The sequence below is a fragment of the Apostichopus japonicus genome, chromosome 9 (assembly GCF_037975245.1).
Source record: "Apostichopus japonicus isolate 1M-3 chromosome 9, ASM3797524v1, whole genome shotgun sequence".
Lineage (NCBI taxonomy): Eukaryota > Metazoa > Echinodermata > Holothuroidea > Aspidochirotida > Stichopodidae > Apostichopus > Apostichopus japonicus.
The window spans coordinates 11,410,966-11,430,628 of NC_092569.1; the positions used below are offsets into that span (position 1 = coordinate 11,410,966).

The 19,663-nt window shown below is 36.1% G+C and overlaps 3 protein-coding genes across 4 annotated transcripts in view; 2 read left to right on the plus strand and 1 right to left on the minus strand.

The window, feature by feature from the left end:
- Positions 1–275, plus strand: part of LOC139974541 (fibrinogen-like protein A) — a 49,214-nt gene extending 48,939 nt beyond the window's left edge. The window contains exon 3 of one of the 2 annotated variants that reach the window (XM_071981752.1): positions 52–275. In XM_071981752.1, coding sequence (XP_071837853.1) covers positions 52–233 — 182 coding nt within the window. In that variant the 3' untranslated portion in view covers positions 234–275. The remainder of the gene's footprint in view (positions 1–51) is intronic. The other variant, XM_071981751.1, reaches the window with a different exon arrangement.
- A 958-nt stretch (positions 276–1,233) lies between these two features.
- LOC139974536 (fibrinogen-like protein A) lies at positions 1,234–7,421 on the plus strand. Its single transcript, XM_071981747.1, has 4 exons — positions 1,234–1,742; positions 2,088–2,405; positions 3,248–3,509; positions 5,995–7,421. The coding sequence occupies exons 1-4, from the start codon at positions 1,632–1,634 to the stop codon at positions 6,294–6,296; spliced, it is 993 nt and encodes a 330-aa protein (XP_071837848.1). The 5' UTR covers positions 1,234–1,631; the 3' UTR covers positions 6,297–7,421.
- A 1,132-nt stretch (positions 7,422–8,553) lies between these two features.
- On the minus strand, positions 8,554–19,058 carry LOC139974542 (fibrinogen-like protein A). Its single transcript, XM_071981753.1, has 5 exons — positions 18,376–19,058; positions 14,675–14,723; positions 14,073–14,248; positions 13,307–13,577; positions 8,554–12,322 (listed from the first exon to the last, which is right to left on the minus strand). Exons 1-5 carry the CDS (start codon positions 18,457–18,459, stop codon positions 12,066–12,068), a joined length of 837 nt encoding a protein of 278 aa, XP_071837854.1. The 5' UTR covers positions 18,460–19,058; the 3' UTR covers positions 8,554–12,065.
- Between the last annotated feature and the right edge of the window lie 605 nt (positions 19,059–19,663).

Here is a 19,663-nt window from a genome sequence, read left to right on the forward strand (position 1 = left end):
GAAGAAAAACAGAAAGTTCATGTTGCTTTTATCCGTTATATCCTGAAATAGGTTTATCTTACTTTATATTTCCATCAACCGAGAACCCGAAAGATTGCCACGAAATCCTCAATACATGTTCAAATACCCAAAATGCATCTGGTGTCTACAAAATCAAACCTGCTGGTTTCCCAAAGGCGTTCGAAGTGTACTGTGATAACGACTTAGACAGTGATGGATGGACGGTAAGTTGAAAACGTTAGCTAACGTTATAATTAGCTTCAAAACTTTAAAATAATGCTGCACTAGTCAATAAAATAGACCAACGGATACCTAAAACAACCAGGAACTTTATTACTGACATTTTTTGCGTTTCTCTTCGAACAACAGGAGACCCAGTTTTGATTGTACTTCATTAAGCAGCATTAAAATGTCATACCAACGTAGTAAACGAAGTTAATGCTGTTCAAAAGCATTAATTATGTTAATCAAAATCTTGAAACCTGATAAATTTAGAATGTTAACTTAATTAAGACAAAGTTCTCCGTACTAAGAATTTTCATCAAAATATATCTTTGTTGTAGAAATATTATTTTGTTCTGTAGATAATCACTTCTGCTGTTGCCAGATGGATTTGCAAATATCATGGAAACTTGAAATTATCAAGACTTTGCGTTGGAAAAATCCTATGAGTATGTGGTTTTTGGCAAAAATACTCAGAAAATTTTCATCAATTTTGCCAAACAATCAGTTCCAACCGTCAAAAGAAAACCAAATTCTCTCCATTGTGGAAGATATGAGCATAGACCTCCTTCATTTTTATTACGACAGGTAATACAGCGACGGACGCATGGATTCATCAACTTTAATCGGAATTGGTTAGATTACAAGCACGGTTTTGGATTTTTGGGAAGTGAATTTTGGTTAGGAAATGAAAAAATCGCTCACCTAACAAATCAAAAGAAGTACCAACTTCGTTTGGACTTTACGAATGCTGCAGGGCACTCGTATCACGTGACCTACGACGATTTTCGTATCGTTGGTGAATGGAGCCAATATTCTATTCAAAGTCTTGGAGACGAAGGTGGCAATGCAGGTAAAGGTCCTGTTTTAGCATGTAGGTTTTATCTCAACGAAGCACGATTTTCAATCTTATTTCATGTTTTCGTTAGAATTATATTAAAAGAAGACAATGTAGGTACGTGCAACGTTTCTCTTCATTTGTTGAAAGATTATTTTAGAGTTTCTAGTAGAATTATTGAAACATATATTTATCACCCAAGAAGAGAAAAAATCAGAGCACCAACATTTGAATAGAACTATTAAACTTAACGTAATAATAGAATTTAACAATGTCCTTGTCGTTGTCAAGAAGTGTTGCTTACCATAACTTTAATACGGGTTAATCTTTTCACATCCACCACTGTCTGTACTGTAGGTGATAAAGGGTTTATTGGCAGCGATTACGACATTATTTCTGAACCATAAAATAATTTCAAAGCGTCAAACCACCAAGTCAATTTTAAGATTATTTTTTCTTTTACCTTCACCCAGGTCCATTTATTAAGTGGTGTCCATCGAATACGAGGTTTGCTAACAGTACATGTGAGAGACGTTGTACCGAACCAAATACGTGTATCACTTTAGCATCTATGGAATCAGGACGATGCATCTGTCCAGACGGTTATATGATACAAGCAGAGGACTGCATACCTGAAAGTCAGTGTGGATGCTTTGTACAAGAAAAGGGAAGTGTGCTGAATGTAAGTCAATGCATCAGTGAAAAGTTTGTTTTTTCTCATTGAAGCTGCTCCAAAGATATATGCTGATTTTGTAAACTTCTTCCATAAGCTAATAATGGTATGGAAGATTTTGCAGCACTAGTCAATTCCTCATTTCCACATGCTGTATTACTTATATTTACGATGTTCTTTCTTTGCTAAATCTTTCAGTTTACTCTTTGCATATATTATTCTATGAACTATTAATGAGCATTACGTGAAAAAAACACTGATTATGGTAATGTGACTTTAATTCATTAGTGACAAGTGATTCAGCAAATAGGTTTTTGATAAACTGAAATTGTTAAAGTATATTTTCCACGACAGGAAGGTGACTCATATGTCAATTCTGACTGTACTTCCCGTGTAAACTGCAGCCATAATCGGCTGATTCATGAAGACAACTACCGGTGTAGTGATGATGCAACGTGTCAGGGGAGAGACGGTGTTCGAAGATGTATTTGCAACGATAGATTTGAAGGAGATGGGATAACGTGTATTCGGAAAGAGCCCCTGAAGGATTGCTACGAGATATACAATACAGGGATCCATACCGATGGGGTTTATACTATCTATCCTACTGGCTGGGAGGATTCTGGCTTCCAGGTCTACTGTGAGATGTCAACAGAAGGAGGAGGATGGACAGTAAGTCTTCACATTTCACAAAAGAGTGATAACTTCTAACCGCCTTGATCGAGTTGAACGCAGGCCTTCGGGCAGTACAGATCTAAATATATATTAAAACAAGGCACAACGAAGCTTCTTCTCGATTAAACATTACAATTTAGTCGATATATCGAGTAGATTGTGTCTCAGCGTGTCTAACGTTGAATATCTATTGAACTTCACACTCACCGGAAAGATGATTTCACATAACAAATTGGAGTGTTTTGTTTTGCTAAGTGTGTTTATTGAGCGAGATAAGTCCAATGCACTTACGATGTTTTATCGCTATTAGCTCTCAGTAGCGTAAGCCTTGTGTCGTCTTACAGGAAACAACTTCTAGACACAAATATCAGTATCTGAACAAAATGGTACTGGCTGGCCTAGCTTTCTTAGCGAGAGAAACGTGATCAATGGTCTGACACAATTTAAGAGCAATACTCTGCGGCAGAAATTGTTTGTTGGCGATAAACATCTCGATAACTTTCTCATAAAAATAGTAGCATTCTGATCCATTTGCGCCATTTCAGATATGTGGCGATGCATGAGTTTTCCTGTTTATTTTCTTTTGTACAGTATTATACGATTTCCTCATCGTTACTACGTATTTACAACACATACGTTTAAAACGGGTTGCGAACCAAATTCCTTGAAATGTGTGAGTGCGTTGCCATCCATCGGGTTTTGAAAAAAAATATCTGCTGGGCACTAGGTAGATATAATAAATAATATATCAGATAAAAATGTACGAGGAAACAATGACGAAAACAGCATTGGAACGATATTTAACTTTATATCATATTTATACCTTTACATATTTCTAGGTTCTCCAGCGAAGGAGGTCTGGTTCAGTTAACTTCTATCGTGTTTGGAATGCATACAGGGAAGGCTTTGAAAGTCCAAGCGGTGATCACTGGCTTGGTAACGACAAGATTCACGACCTTACAACTCAGAAGTCATACCAACTTAAGGTGGATCTGACAGATTCAGATGGTTTACAGTACTACGCCCTCTACTCCAGATTCAGCATTGGAGATGAGGATGACAAATATACGCTCTCTTTAGGCTCGTTCTCTGGAAATGCAGGTTGGTGTATTTTGCAACATTTACTTTATAAAGCTTTGGTTTGATAACTTTCGTTCTTGGTTTGGCTTACATTGCACAACACACTCCACAGGATTCACAGAAAAATGCTCGAAAAAAAGAAAGTTGCTAAGTGAAACAAAAAATATAAACATATAATATATAACCCCTTTTTACACTTGTTGTTACTCGTAATCTACTAAATCAGTATTGTCTTAAATAATGATTTTAACAAACTTCCAAGACATCGTGGCTAAATTATGTGAAGGGAATGGGAAACAAAGATGCAATCAAGTTAAATACAATTTGACCAGCCGCACGTTTGACATCACTCACTCATTGCAAGATGCAGTTATCAAATATATCATAATTAAAACAAAACCTGTGCCTAATGCTATTCAATCCAAATGGCATAACTTGCTGATGGAAAAGACACGAACAATGATGACCTTAACTGTTCGAATCTGTAAAACTGGAAATTCAGAACAGTTTAAACATTTTAACCTTGACACAAAAACTGAATCTGCTGTAATAGATGTGGGCTAAGTTTATATCACTATAAACCAAATATCGCTTGTAGTGTGACTGTGATGCGCACTGGCGGATCCAAGAGGGGGGGGGGGGGGCAACGGGGGCCATGGCACCCCAAAGGTGAGCCAAAAAGTGTTTCCGAACATCCGCTAAATCATATGATTGGAAATTCAAAAAATCGAGAGGAATAGCAGTGGTAGACTAGCAGTAGCAGTTGTGCTCGGCAATTCCGTGAGCTATTGCTCTGGAGTGGCTTTATGATATTTTTTTAGAAAGCTTAGTTCTTCCCAGGCTTTTTACCAATAATAACATTCGTGTCGCGACAACGAAGGAACATTATAAAATCAAGATTAGCAATTTTAACATAAATGTATCATTCAGGCGAAAAATCCCTTGTGACATTACCGAGTTTTATATGATAAAGAAATTCTTTCTCAAGCACATAGTGATCGCCTGCCAGACACAGACCGTGTCATTTAACACTTTGCAACTAGTGGGGTCAGGAGATTGAAGTTTAGTTTCAGGATCTGTAATTCTGCATAATTGACTGTGAATTACTACTTGCACTCTTAACATGTCGTACTATCATTTGTGAGACAAATTCCCTTCCTTACTGGAACTTGCTGGGGGACAGGAAAAAGGCAATGCCTTGTAATAACCACCATGAACGAAAATTCCACTGCTGGGTAGCAACTAAGAAATGTTCCATGGTAATTCTTTATACCTGTCCATACTTCCAATTAGCCCCCAAAAGGTCAGGTCAAAGGTCATCAAGAGTAGACAGTCAAGAGATGTCTACACCTATTCGTTTTCTGGTTAAAAGTAAATTGCTGTCGATATTTCATGACGACCACGCCCTTTAAATGTATGAAGATGAGGATTTACAGTTTATCACCATTTTGCATTTACAGGCTGGTTGTAAGAAATTGATAACCTATGAAAAGTAAAATTTCTTGAGAAAGATGATCCCAACTTTGTTTTATAAATATTTTAGAAAATTACACCTGGGAAAATTGTTTTATTAGAAGTAAATTAACATCACCCTTGTACACTTTTGTCGCACCAAATTGCATCTGAGGGCATTCAGCAATAGAAAATTGTCCACCCCCTCCCCTAAGACCCCTCCCCCATATCACTCTAACGCCACTTTGGCCCGTCCCGAACAAAGGCCCTGGATCCGCCAGTGGTGATGTGCGATAGAGTTGCGTGGTTTGGCGGGATCACGACCACTACACCAGTCTATATTGGTTTTAAATTCCTCTTTATTGTTATATTTAGAAGTTTTCAATGACAACGGTGTTCATATCATGTCCTATTAATCACTTTACTATGATATCATTAATCTGAACAAATACAATGATGTACATAATTTAATCGAATGTGACTCATGCACACCACACATTCGGAAGTGATGATATTGACACCAAATGATGTGATGTTAAATTGGTGAATGTGTCTCTCAGAGGCGAAAACAAGTTTTGAACTAATACAAAATTGGGTAGTTATAATCTCGTTGCCCAAAAGACTTCTTGAAAGATACATTTTATCCCTTTAGATTTGCCCTGAAACAAATTCATCTAATCGCACATTTCTTTCACTTCCGATGAATTGAGTATATTGGAAAACCTTTATGTACGAACCTGGCTTACAGAAAGAATGAAAGCGTATAGTTTTCAAACCGAAGTAGCGATAAATTATATCCAGCCCCCCCCCCCTTCACTATAAATAACAATACTTACTTTTGCACTTAAACAAAATCATAATAATATTAACATACAAGCAAGTACTGAATACTTGCAAGCATTTTTACATATAAATTAAAGGTTAAATACGGTTATTAAATGAATTTTAGAAGATGTTTAACTGACAAGAAATTCCTACGATGTTATGGTTTGAGTTTTTCAGTTCCCTTTGTATGCGATGCTGATTAAATACGTCCTCATTTCCATCCTTTCAGGTTATAACTCTATGGGCTTGAACTCCGGAAATCCGTTCAGCACGCGCGATAGGGACAACGATGGCACGGATGATTGCAACTGTGCACAGAGGCATCAAGGTGCATGGTGGTACCATCATCGTTATCATAATGATAACAATCATTGCTTTAAATGGTATGGAAATGGATATTACCGCCATTGCACTTATGCTAACCTCAACGGAGACTACCAATACAACGACTACCGCGGAATCTTCTTTTATAAACTTTCTGGGAACGATTGCGGTATCGCGGGTACAAAAATGAGGATACGACCAGTTTGATAACAAACAATATCTATCACATACATATAGATTGTGAAGTTTCGTAAAATATGGATCCTGAGATATCTTCAGCAATTAGGCAAAAACAGTTTCATCAGCTTTTCAGAATTTACTTCTCAGCCATGCATACAAAAAATTCATTGGACAATATAATTTGTTCTCTCTGTTTCAGAGAACTATCGAGTATTACAACAACAATAAGGAGGACACATTCAAAAGCACAGGACTATTAGTCCTTAAAGACAGTTATGTGTAGAAAAATTGAAGTGGAAGAAAGATCTAGGACATTTCACATAGAAAATATAAATCTGTTGCATCCATTTTTTTTTTACCATTTTAAAGTGAAACACGAACGCAAACCAAAACGCAAAATAAAAAAATAAAAAACCCAAATAGTCTCTATCTGTCTTCATTTGAGAGTACCAACACGACACGATGTATTCAAGTCTTCAGTTGTGTCTGCCTTGTATTATGTATGACATTTGGCAGAAATTGTTTGCTGACGATAAACATCTCTATACCTTACTCAAAAAAATATGGGCTTTACTTATATATTAGGCTATATTATATAAATATATTCCCATTCCCAAATTACATTTGCACCTTTCAGATCTTTGGCTTACCTTTTGATTTCTTCGGTACAGTATTATACGAATTCCTTAGCGTTACTAAGTATTGAACACACGTTTTACCGGTGAAACGAGTTGTGAACCAAATTTCGTGAAATGTGTAAGTGTGTTGCCATCCATCGGGTTTTGGAGAAAAATATTCTGTCGTAGGAAAATTAATATAAACCTATAATATTTTTCTAGGAACCTCAGCAGGACAAATGTTATTGCAGTACTCAAGTTTGAATTTTTCATTCCTATTGTTCTTGTAAATGTATCCCTCATTGATAACGTTTGCGACACAGTGCTATAAACTGAGTTTTATAAAGCCCAATGGAATTAAATCAACCAGTTAAAGAAAACAAGATAATTGTCTCTTTTCCATCAACGACAGTAACAAGTGCCGTCGAATTCAATGCAAAACTGGAAATAATTATCGGTTTCTTGCGGCATTGTAAATGAATGTAGCAGGGTAGGTCCATAATTCCCCTTTCTGATATGGATTTTTGTGCTTTAAAAGCTCTACGAGAGAGCTAAACACATATGGAATTGCTGCAATGCCCCTCAATCCAGCTGTTCCCTTTATTCAACATATTGTCTCTAGCTATCAGGCATAAACACTTTGGTAGTCATTCAAATATTCACAAGGGAACATGAATACCAGTTGTGATTCGTTCATTCAATATGGAAGAGCAAACATCGGTGAGCCTCTGGACTTCTGAGGCCTTGGTTCAATTAATGAATCGCTTGAACCGCATATTTCTACACCTCTTTGACAACTGATGACTGATGACGCAATCTTATTTGAAGAGTTGGTCGGTAAAGAAAAAGAACGTTAAGATTGAATTGTCAATGACAGCTAATAATATTTTCTGTTTGAGCATTCATTCAGCATATTCAGAAACAACAAATTCAGAAACAAATTCAGAAACAACCAACAAGTGCATTCCAATTATCCTTGAGTTAATTTTATAACATCAGCAAATTTTTCTCATGTCAAACAAGAGAATGAAAACCTCACTGGGATATTTGAAACCAACATACTTGTACTATAAAAGCTCAGCCTTTTATACCACGTAAAAGTCTACAAACGGTCGTTATATATAGGGAACATTTCTGTTTGTGAATGAGATGTCATTGACAGATAAAAGGTACAAAGAGACAAAACAAGTGAACAAATTTAGAGACATAAATATTGATAACTCTAAGCCTTGAATAACATGTAGTTTCCCGTAATATCCTGTTCAATGTAATAGGAGTATCAAATGGTAATTTTTTTAACCTAAAGACGGAAGACTGAGGTCACATCAGACCCTCAAAGAAGCCTATGGTTAAGTGTATTCAATTGTATTTTTGTACTTTGAATATTGTTTGTTAAACGAATTGAAACCTGGGATTTGCGCTATATAAGCACCGGTGTTATAATGACAATATATGTATTTATATATATCGTTTATATACTATCGTTGTTCGATACAAATGGCAGGTGCCTAGAGTGGCATTACGACCGTAACGGTTTCGAAACTCGGGCCATACAATCAGCGTCCATAGCTTAGTGGGCTAGGGTGTCCGCATATAAAGCGGGAAGCCCGGGTTCGAAGTTTTCACTGTTCTTTTTTTCCAGCTCACTACAATCTCAATTATATATATATATATATATATATATATATATATATATATATATATAAATGAAAATCGTAATGAGTTGGAAAATCAAGAACAGTGAAAAACTTTCAGCCTCCACCGGGATTCGAACCACGGGCCTTCCGCCCTGTACGCGGACACCCTAACCACTAGGCTATGGACGCTGATTGTATGTCCATAGGTTCGAAACCGGTAAGGAACGTCGTATTTCCACTGTAGGCGTTTGTCACCTGTATATGGACTTTGAAGGAAAGAAAGATATTGTAATGATGTTGTAAAATATTCTTCAAAGCAAATATGAACTCATAAAGGTTGCAAAAGGAAAATCGTTCTGTTTTAAAAGACGGAAAGTTTACAAAATCGTTAAGTCGTAAGAAAAGGATTTCAACCGAAATGACGAAAAAGTAAAATGTTGATTTCATTTTGCTTATTTGCAGTTGACGAGTTTCTTGCAGCAGAATGTCTTGTTGGTATTTCATTTTTTATGTGCTGTTTCAGTCAGTTGCGTTGCCAATTACGTACACCATCCATAACAATGGCGGGGATTCAATTAGTGTATATCAACGGTAAAGTACTATATAAATGAATATCCAGTATATATGTTTAAATCATGAATATGCACCACAAAGTGTTCGAAGGAAATAATCTGTGAATTGTCTCGAATTTGAACAGAAAGCTGCCGCCATGCAGCAGATTCTATTTCAATGTAGTGTATTAATTGCATATGTTGCTCCTTAGCGTGCTGAATTAAACTGTGATATGCAGGCCTACATTAAAATAGTTGATAGCTAGGATCAAATCAAATTCATTTGTTACTCCCTCAATGGAAATTATTTGGTGAAAACATCAATGACTGAGGGGGGGGGGGGTTTCCCGTAGAAACATGGAGGGAGAGAACGACTCTAAACCAACTTTGAAAAGTGCATGGCTAAAGTATATTTATTCCCTCCTCACTTTTGCAGCTAATGATTCACTCCTCGTCAGTGCTAAATCATCGGCTGTATTAGCAGAAACAGTTGCAATAAGGAGATCTAATTTTCGTTTTTTTTTTCTTTTCATTTATTGCAATAGTCAATATTTCGATAAAGCACTGTAGTCTTGCAGCTCTCAAAACGTAGATATTTGGACATAGAATGCTAGCAAAATGTAGTTGTATGACTCAGAAGATTATGTAAAACGCAAGAAATTAGAATTTTGCTGACATTTTTACCAATTGTATTAATCGTATAAATCGGAGATGATAAATTTAACTAAGCGTCACCAGTTAGCATTATCAAACAAGATGAACACACATGAAAGTTCTTCGGGCAGCTTAATGTTTGCATCCTGAAAAGCTTTACGAAGTCGGTCGTAGCAGTAAGTATTAACATATTGTTTGTCGGTTCAAATGAAATATAATATAAAGTTGAAATTTTCATGAAATCTTGCTTTGATATGTTTGTCCTGGATTAGTAAATACACCATCATAGTTAAGCTTTGCATTTTCTTTCGTATCACGAGGTAAGTTCGTTAATGTGTATAGGCAGATGTAATTCTACTGTAAGGTAGTTAATGTTCACTCATATTTCTAGTGTAAACGTGTTTTACATTTTTTACATTTCAATTTAATTACGTAGGATATACGTTGTACGTTTTAATGATAATAAAACCTACAATTTTATTGTATGTTATCATAATAAATATATATGTCCGGAATGTTTTTAACTAGCAGTGTACAATGCTTACGACTCCTCTATTAAGCCTTAATAGTATTCGTGTTAATTATATCAAGGGATTATTGATATATTTATTTCTTCATTGCCGGTATATATCCGGTGTATTCTTGATCAAGGTGTTTGTGTGTTCATGCTTCATCAAGCTGACTGAATTTATAATTTAAAATTAGCAAGCGAGGGCGCGTGTGATCATCGCCAGAGCAATAGATATATATCCGGTAAAAAGTAAGTATATTTTTTATTGGATATTAACTTTGGTTGGTTAAACGAAGTGATTTATCCAAATTAACAGTGAATTCAGATTTATAACTTTCTGCTTTCATCAGTTACAAACCATATATGCATATTTTGGTACTCCGTTAAATTAATCGAATATCATTCTGACTCCTTAACTCTTTATCTTTGAAAAGATTTGGCCAATACCGGTATTTATTTTTATTACATGATATTGTCTGCAATCAGACACAGACAGAAAAGTCGATAAATGTGCTTGATTGTTTGCCAATATATCATTTTCACATACACGACTGATATTATATTCTTTTGCTGCCGAAAGATACATGTATCAATAAATCACTAAAAAGTGTCGTCAAAATTTGTAACAAAGTATGTTTCATTAAGAAATCAACCCCAGAATATTTAATATTTCTATTAACTATGTAAAAACACATTCTTAAATAACCCAGTTATTTCTGAAGACATTGATTGGTACTAGATAGCTGCTGCCCATATACGTATTCCTTACACAACACGATAACTTCAATACCTATGCGCTGTTGTCCACTTATTCACTTGGTAGTTCGCTAAACAGCGTTACCGTATACTACAAAGATAGTGACCGTAACGTTTTCAATATTGCAGAAGTTTAAAATAACATGACAGTATGCGAAAACAAAGAGTCAATAATAATTTCGCCTTAAATACCGAACGGATATCTTCATTATTCTATTGTGCATAAAAAACAATTACAAATAGGGAAAAGAACTACAGTTTTGACCTAGCCTTTATTAGCCTATGTAGAGCCGAAGAGCTAGCAGAGACCGCAGATCCAGACAGAGTCCCCAGTTTTGTGGAATACCTAAAAAATCCCACTCTGTCATTAATAAACATTTATGTAGCAAAACATATTTCCTTCTTCCAATTTTTTAATTCAAAGGAGTCATTTTGGCATAAATGAACTGACATCTTGTTTTAAAATTAAATAAATTAATACAATTATGTTTACAAAGTACTCCCCGGTGTTGAACACTTAAGAAGTTAATCTGAAAAGAAAAACAATCAAAGGTCGGAATTGGTGGCCACGGATTGCACAGAGGATCCATTTTGTGATGGCAACTTTGTCCCAGCCCCAGCCCTCCCTCCTCCTCAAGTCACGTGCATAGATCATCTCGAAGTTTGTGCCACTCCCCCTTCACCTCTCCAAGAATTGTCCCTCTTCAACTGACTCTGAGGACCTAAGCAGTCTGCCGTGTGACGCAGGGCATGGTAATGATCAGCCTCATGGGGTATAATATAAATATAAAAGGAAAAGTGCGCAAGAAGAAGCGTATTCACTAGATTAAAATATGGGTGTGCATCAGAAGGTGTAAGATGTTCCTGGGTACAGCCTTTTTAGCTCAGTGCTGATCGTAAAATCATGTTATAGGCAAAACAAAGTGAAACAAATACCTGTTATATATTTTGCCTGCGCTCGACTCTATTTAATATCTTAAAACGGTATTTTAAATCATAAAATGTTTAATTAAGCACTACGATATCATATACCAGCTTGTATTTTCTTTGAATAAATTGGCAAAGCAAATTCAGGCTATAGAGCGAATTTTCATTTCCGTATACTTTATGTTACTTTGGCTTCCAGGAAGACCTTGCCAACTAATACTCTGATGACATTCATCGCAGCCAAAGTAGTCACCGTTGAGGCTAGAATGGTAACAATTCTGGTACCACCAGGCGCCATGGAAATAGACAGCACAGTTCAGACCAAAAGTAGTTGCAACATCATTGTCATTGTCATAGGTGCTGAATGACATATTTCGATGATAAGAAAGCGCGTCAAAAACTGTGGAAAACAAACGTACTCAACTTCAACAGTTGCTATGATAAAGAAGCTATGATTGAAAGAGTTTGGGAGTCAAGTGAAACATCAATTTGACAATCTGAATGAGCAAGTATATTATAGTTTTACTGCTTTTACATTCTAATTGTATGTTTTAGGGGTTGTTTACCGACATACCGGCATACCTCCTTGACCGAAGTACCTTCAGGTTGAGGTATCGATCGCGCCGTTTACATCTTCAAATTGATCGCGAATGGTGCTAGTTTTGTCCAAGCCCGGCAAAATGCATCGCTTAGTTAAGTGCCCTCGCTTCATCGGCTTGATCATTGGCCTTGATACAATCAGTTAGGCCCGGTGCTCCCTTGTTCTTATCAATATGCTTATAGGACAATTACATTATTCTGTCACAAGAGAAATAAAAGATCTCCTCTTCAAATTAAAATACCACTCTTAACTTTGGAATTGTCCTAGAACTCATTGATAACCTTCATCAAGTGCACACACACTCAGCCCTTCATCTTCATTTCTCCTCACTACCCCACGCGCTCATTACTTATGAGTCTGTCGCGTATAAAATAAGGAGGTATTTTTTCAGCATAGTTATTGCAAATATTTGACACTTTAGTAACTGTGGAGATTCTAGGTTACGTTTGCCAAGGCAAATATCTGTAGAATTTCTGGCTCCACAATCCATTTCATAGTATATATAAGTTTCATCTTGGCCAATGTATTTTCCTATCCATTTAAATTTTGAATGAATCTAAAGATACCAAGTACCAACCCTGTTTGATCTTGCTCACCCATCTTTAAAATAATATTAACTGTTGTATTTTGTTTGAAAATTTCGGCCGCGTTGCATGAAGCATGTAGCAACAGAAAAAAATCTAAGGGCTTCATAAAAAAGACAAAAGAGTCTTCTTACAATCACATTACGACTAAACAAAATGAAAGATCTTACTTCAACCACCTATGAAAATATTAACACACCTGCTGTACTCTCAGGCAAGAAAGAACCTAGGTCCACCATTCGGTACTTCGACCATTCGTCACTAATGCGGAAGAGGTTGTACTTTGCGTGATAGGCGTTTCCGATCTTATTAACGAGGTCGATCCGAAGTTCGTATTCCCCCTGATTGGTCAAGTAAGCCAGTTTGTCGTTACCAAGCCAGAATTCACGTTGTAAAAAGCCAAAGCCTTCTCGATATTCAGCCCATGTACGGTTGAAGTCGACATCGCCATCCATTCGACGTTGAAATACCTTTGCAAAATCCGAAAACAAAAATTAACCGTGAAGTACATTGGGACTTGACATGGGAGATAACCGTATAAGTGAGGTTATCCGTGTTTACACCGGTTTATGTTTTGCTCACGATTACTGACACAACATTGTGACATCATCCAAACACAAAACAAAACAAAATAACATAAAACATTAAAACACAAAAATTAGGTACTCAATGCAACATAAGAAGCAGTCATTGTCATTCATGAAAAGCTAGAAGCCAATCATATAATAGTTTGTGTTTGTTTCTTTCAATAAGGCATGTTTCTTAAAAGATGTCAATGAAATTATGTTGCTATATTGCTCGATGCGGTTGAAAATCAAATGAAAACTGTTCCTCTTCTCGAAAAAACAAAATAGATGGCAATCTTTGCAAGTGCAATGCTAGGCCAAACCGTCAGCTCTAATGGTGGATAGAACGTATGCCGCCAACGGACACCAACATAGGATCTAATCTTACAGCCTACTCACCGTCCATTTACCACCATCAACTGAATTATTACAAAACACGTTGAAAGGTTCTGGTGCACCATCAGGCTGAATCATATAAACTCCAGATTCTTGAGTTTGAAATTCGCAACGATTGTCGTAAACATCTTTGCAATCTCTTGGATATTGTGGTTCTTGATAGTAGAAACACGCGTTACCTAAAACGTTATTCAAAAATAGCAGAAACGATTTAATCAAAGATGTTGCTGATTGCCCTATTATAATATCATGTCAGTATATATCAAATTGTTCATTTATTCAAGCCCGAATTATGTATTTCTTAATCAGGAGAGGTAATGGAAACCTTGGTCAGCAAAATGCGCTTTACATATTGTATTCTCACTTCAACAATTCTGAAGTTTGCAACAAAGTCGACCGCTTATAAAGTATACCCCTCGGTGATTCATGCATCCCTAACCAGTGAACTGCTTCTGTAAATCTGTTCATTTTGTGTCTATCATTTTCATTGGTCTGAATATTATTGTAACTTTATTGAAATATATTGAATAACCTCAATTTCTTTCTGATTTTCACTGAGTAAAATATTAGTTACACTTGAACACAACTTCCAGCAGAGAACTTACACTCAGAGCTTCTTCTCACACGTGAATTGCCATGATGAATTGGGTTTATCTTTGAAGGAAAAAAAAGGAAACTTGTCAACTAATGAAGGCGGTGGGATTAAAAGAAAGTACTACAAGTGGCACGGGATGAACACTCTTAGTGTCAATATTGTTTCATTTCAAGTTAACTTCCCTGAAACCACTAAAGTGCTTGATATGCCGGATAACTCCACTATGGACATATAAATATTACAATGTCTTCATATTAGATCTGATAAGGGGAAAGAAACCTGTCTGATTCCTTCATGCTACCCTCCCACTACCTGCAATCCACTGGTTTGAATCCGGGACGTAGTCCTGTAAACGTATTTTACCTGCATATCATCTAATCTTGATTGCATTATTTCATGTAAAGACAGTAGCCTCTCATTTTAGTCATCCATCCCTTTGTACTCTTAGTCAAGTGTCTCTTAATTATGTCATTGTCTGTCTTGGCTTTCAAGTCAATTATAATTGTCTTGTTGCGGCAAATTAACTGATAGTTCAAATTGGAGGGATCCACACTGCCCATGGTCCCAAACAATAACGCCTATTACACCACTCATCAGCAAGCACCAGCGGCATAGCCATCAATAAAAACATGATTAGAAGGCTATATTGGCTAGTATGCCCCAAAGCTGTGACCCTTGGCCATTACTCGTTTGTCCGACTAATTAGCCAGGTCTTACTCTAAATATTGGCAGGAAAGGAGGATAAAACGTCAGTTGAGGCAGAAGACAGGAACAACAAGCTGCTATTGATTCTGTGCTGCACTGTCAATGTACTTCCTTCCGTGAATAACAATAATGAAAAGTACGATTTTAGCCTATATACGACTATAAATGTGGGGGAAGAGGGGGGGGGGGGTATCGTCCCGGTGAATGAACAATATTGACATGAAATGGTAGGGAAAGCTATGTGTTGAAATTTTGTTAATAATGTTTACATTTTGTGACGACAAGGTTTCCTCAGGAAACTCCTCAAAACCTTGCAAACATTGAATGAGAGGATTGGCTACCTTTTGAGGCTAGGTAAACCCAATAAGGAAATGCGTGTGATTTGAAGTAAAAAAATAGCTTCTTAGATGAAGATTCCTTGCTTTTACCCTGCAGAAGGGTGGTGCTAACACGCCATGCAGAAACTATCATATTTGGTTTATTTTGGCTGAGGGTATTATCCAGGAAACTTGTAAATTGATGCTTCAAAGACTAAACCAAATATTTGCTGAGCATACAACATTTGTATGGTAATAGCAGCTATGGAATAAGTAGAAATATTAATATCACTTTTAAAGACTAAGTGTTAATGTCAGTCTGAGGTAAGATTTATCTTTGTCGTTTATTTAACACATTTCACTGACAAAAACTAACTTCCCTCGATATATCAAAACCGCGTGTAAAATAATACAGCAAGTAAGTAACAAACAGGAAGATTGTGGTACGTGTGTACTTAATTGTAGAAGAGTTAACTGACACTTCGAAGAACTACTGTGTGCGCAATACTTGATTCTGGTTCCTGGGTTGGTAAAAATCTTCATTATCTCATTCTTTGGGCAATTATTACATCCTTGTAATTGGTCTATTATAACATTGAGCATAATCTTAAACGTGACATGGCAATAACCACACAAAATTGTCTCGACATTTAACAATAGCTTGTCACGTGTATCCTTTATTGGATCATATCTTACTGTAAAAATGTTCATTTGGTGACAAAATGTTGATAAACATATCGATTGACCCTCTGAAATCTTATTTTGAGCGAAAAAGAGTGTTATCATAACATTGTTTGGTGATGCATAAGTCATCGCTTAAACCTATCAAGTCCAGAAATAAAGTTAGTAAACAGAAGAGTTGTTGAGTGTTATCATCTTTCAATAAAATTGATTCAAATGGTGAACGACTAAAATTAGTTTTTAAGCGAGAAGTAAACCCTCACCACCCACGACCTGCTCCGCTTGGTATATATACTCTGTTAGGTTCTCCTTGGGGGAAATTGTGGAAACCGTGTCCACCTTGAATGAGAGTTCTGGCTACTCCCCTGTGTACCATCAATGACGGTAACTGTAGTGTGTTGCAGTGTTTCTACAGTTGATATAAGCTTTCACTTGAAAATCCCTATAGTGAATGTCACCATGCATCGATTATAAATAATCAAGTACCAAAGACCATTGATATACTGCAACACGATGCGTTCGTTACAGTATTTGTAGTGCTGCTGCTATCATACATCGAATATTAATGATCATTTACCAAAGATTATTGATATAGTGACTTCATTGCATTATTCTGAAAACGATATGTATTGATCTTGTTAAACAGCATGCATCATTCGAAATTCGTATTACAGAGAAAATCTAATGTTGTTTTTCGTACTTTTAAAAGTTTAATGAAAATGGGAAGCATCTTGTTGAATAATTCCGTTAACATATTATATTATCTTTACAAATAATTTTCAGTGCAGCAAATTTTGAATCACTTGTACCTCGGATATATCCATAATATAGTATTTCGTTTAAATAAGCACCGACCAAATATCAATACAAATTATTTAACACATGGGGTTTATAATAAACCCAATTTATGTTTGAAGTAGGGAAGCATTCTCTTAAGTAATTTCATTAACATAGTATATTATCTTTACAGATTATATTTCAGTGCCGCAAACTTTGAATCATTTGTACTTCGGAGATATCTACAATAGTATTTCATTTTAATTAGCACCGATCATAGATGAATACAAATTTTTAACCCATGAGGTTTTATATTGATACAAATTAACTCAACATTGTCCCTTCCTTGTTCTTATAATAATATAAAAATAATAACTAAATCCAAGCTGTTGATTCAGGATTTTAGAAAGGCAAGGATGTGTTCGTGTTTTTGTTGAAGAGGCCTCTCATATAGCGGCAATTCCCAAGAAAAAAAAAGAGATTTAGACTTCATAAGAGGCATTTTGTAGCAAATTTGGACTCTAAATTAGTTCTGATAATTAGGTTAATTAAGATTGTTCTAATCACTACGTTTCATTTTTCTCTTGTGTATAAGTTAAATCCGCGCCTGAATCGATTCACAATTAACGATATGTCGATTATACCATATAAACCTTATAATTCCAAATTGATGATGAGTTAATTATTGTTTACCCACATAGTAAAGGACACATTAACAAGCATTGTTTTGAAGCTGTATGTTGCTTTGAATTTTGCCATGTACGAGGTCAACCTACAGAACAATTTATGGAATCTGGGATACCTGGAAACACATATCTGTTTATTTTGCTTACCAAATTTGAACAAGGTACTATGACCACGGTTAACCCATCAAGATATTGCAAAAGAACATTAATCAATACATTCATTTTGAAAGTCGCAACATTCCCTCGTGGTGACCACCTGGTTTCCAACTATGTGTGGCTACCACGTTTTGTTTAGAATATGCTTTCAAATATAAGAGAGAAAGAGAGAGCGTGGTGTCATGAGGTATATGGTATGACACGTTAAACAAATATAAATTGCATTAAACGTTATGTCAAGCGTCGCTTATAAATATTGAAGTTTGAATATTGGCTTTTAAGTTACCATGTTCATAGCATGGTCGGAGAGGCATTGAGCGCAGTGTATATTGTCAAAATAAGAACTAATTATGATATCTTGGTCATGAATTGCAGGATGAACTACTTACCACCTGACTATCGCAAATCACTAGGAAGCCAGCAGCCAGTATAGAAAAAGTAAAGACTGTAACAGTTATCAGGTGATCCAGCATTGTTGAAGTTCTGTTCTGCCACACAAGTGATGCAAATATAGACGAGGAAACTATGATTAAATATGAGCACGTTCACTACCCATTCTTCGAAATTAAAACTGATACTGGAAAACCTAAACATGTATCATGTCTGCATCGATGTGGTATTAACTGAGTTTGAACGCGGAAGGAAACGTAAGGAAAATAAGGAAGGTTGTTGGTGTCGCGTAATCGAATCCAATGCAATAAATGGATGAATGAGTAAATGAACGAACGAACGAATGAACACGAGAACAAAGGAATAAAGGAATTAATTAACATTTTTAGTCCCAAAGCTGGATTCCAATTCACTGGTCAGGGTGTAATATGTACGATGAATACATTGATATACAAGATGGCTAGGTTATAGCGTACATGTTCATCTGACAAGATCGTCCGCCCGAATTCAAGATTATCCGAATTCTTGGTGCATTTTAAGCCGTCATAGAATTTAAACATTCTTCACAAATTTCAACAATGGCTTTCCGGTCTCTTTCATATAAATATTATTTATTCACCCGAACTATCCCCTTCTCTGCACCTTCCTCTCCTAGTGGTCGAACAGGGCTAGCATTATTGCCTTCGGCATATATACGTGTATAGGCTACACTCGTATTTCAGTAATGCAAATCAAGGAAGGAAATGGATTGGAAGTGCAGCACAGAATCAACTTTCATTTATAGGAGCATGTTATTGTTCCTGAACTTTAGCATGAAGTATATCAATAAAAGTCAGTGTTTCAAATCATCTTTATACAAACGGATAAAATGTCATACTCAAACATATTTCACTTGTTAGGGTGTTGTAAATACGATAAAATACATTGATTCAAATCAGTCTACTAGATCGATGACCGGGTTATCGCGTACATGTTTAAACATGACTTTCCGTCCACAAATTCTGGGTGCTGAAAATTAACCTGCAACGTTTTCCTTTTCAGCATTAGAATTGGCCTTACTTAGCAACTGGTGAAAGTGTTTGTCAGTTTAATTTCACTTAAGGTTTACAGTGTGGATTTGACAGTGTCACTTGTATTGATAAGATCCATTGATACTTGAGGTACCTTTTTGATATATGTCAATATATCCATCCATATATCCATCATAAGAATGAATTCAGTGTTGCCTATATGATCCCAAGCAACCTTCAGTCTAAATTATAATGTCTTGCATTTCGTTCCATTTCA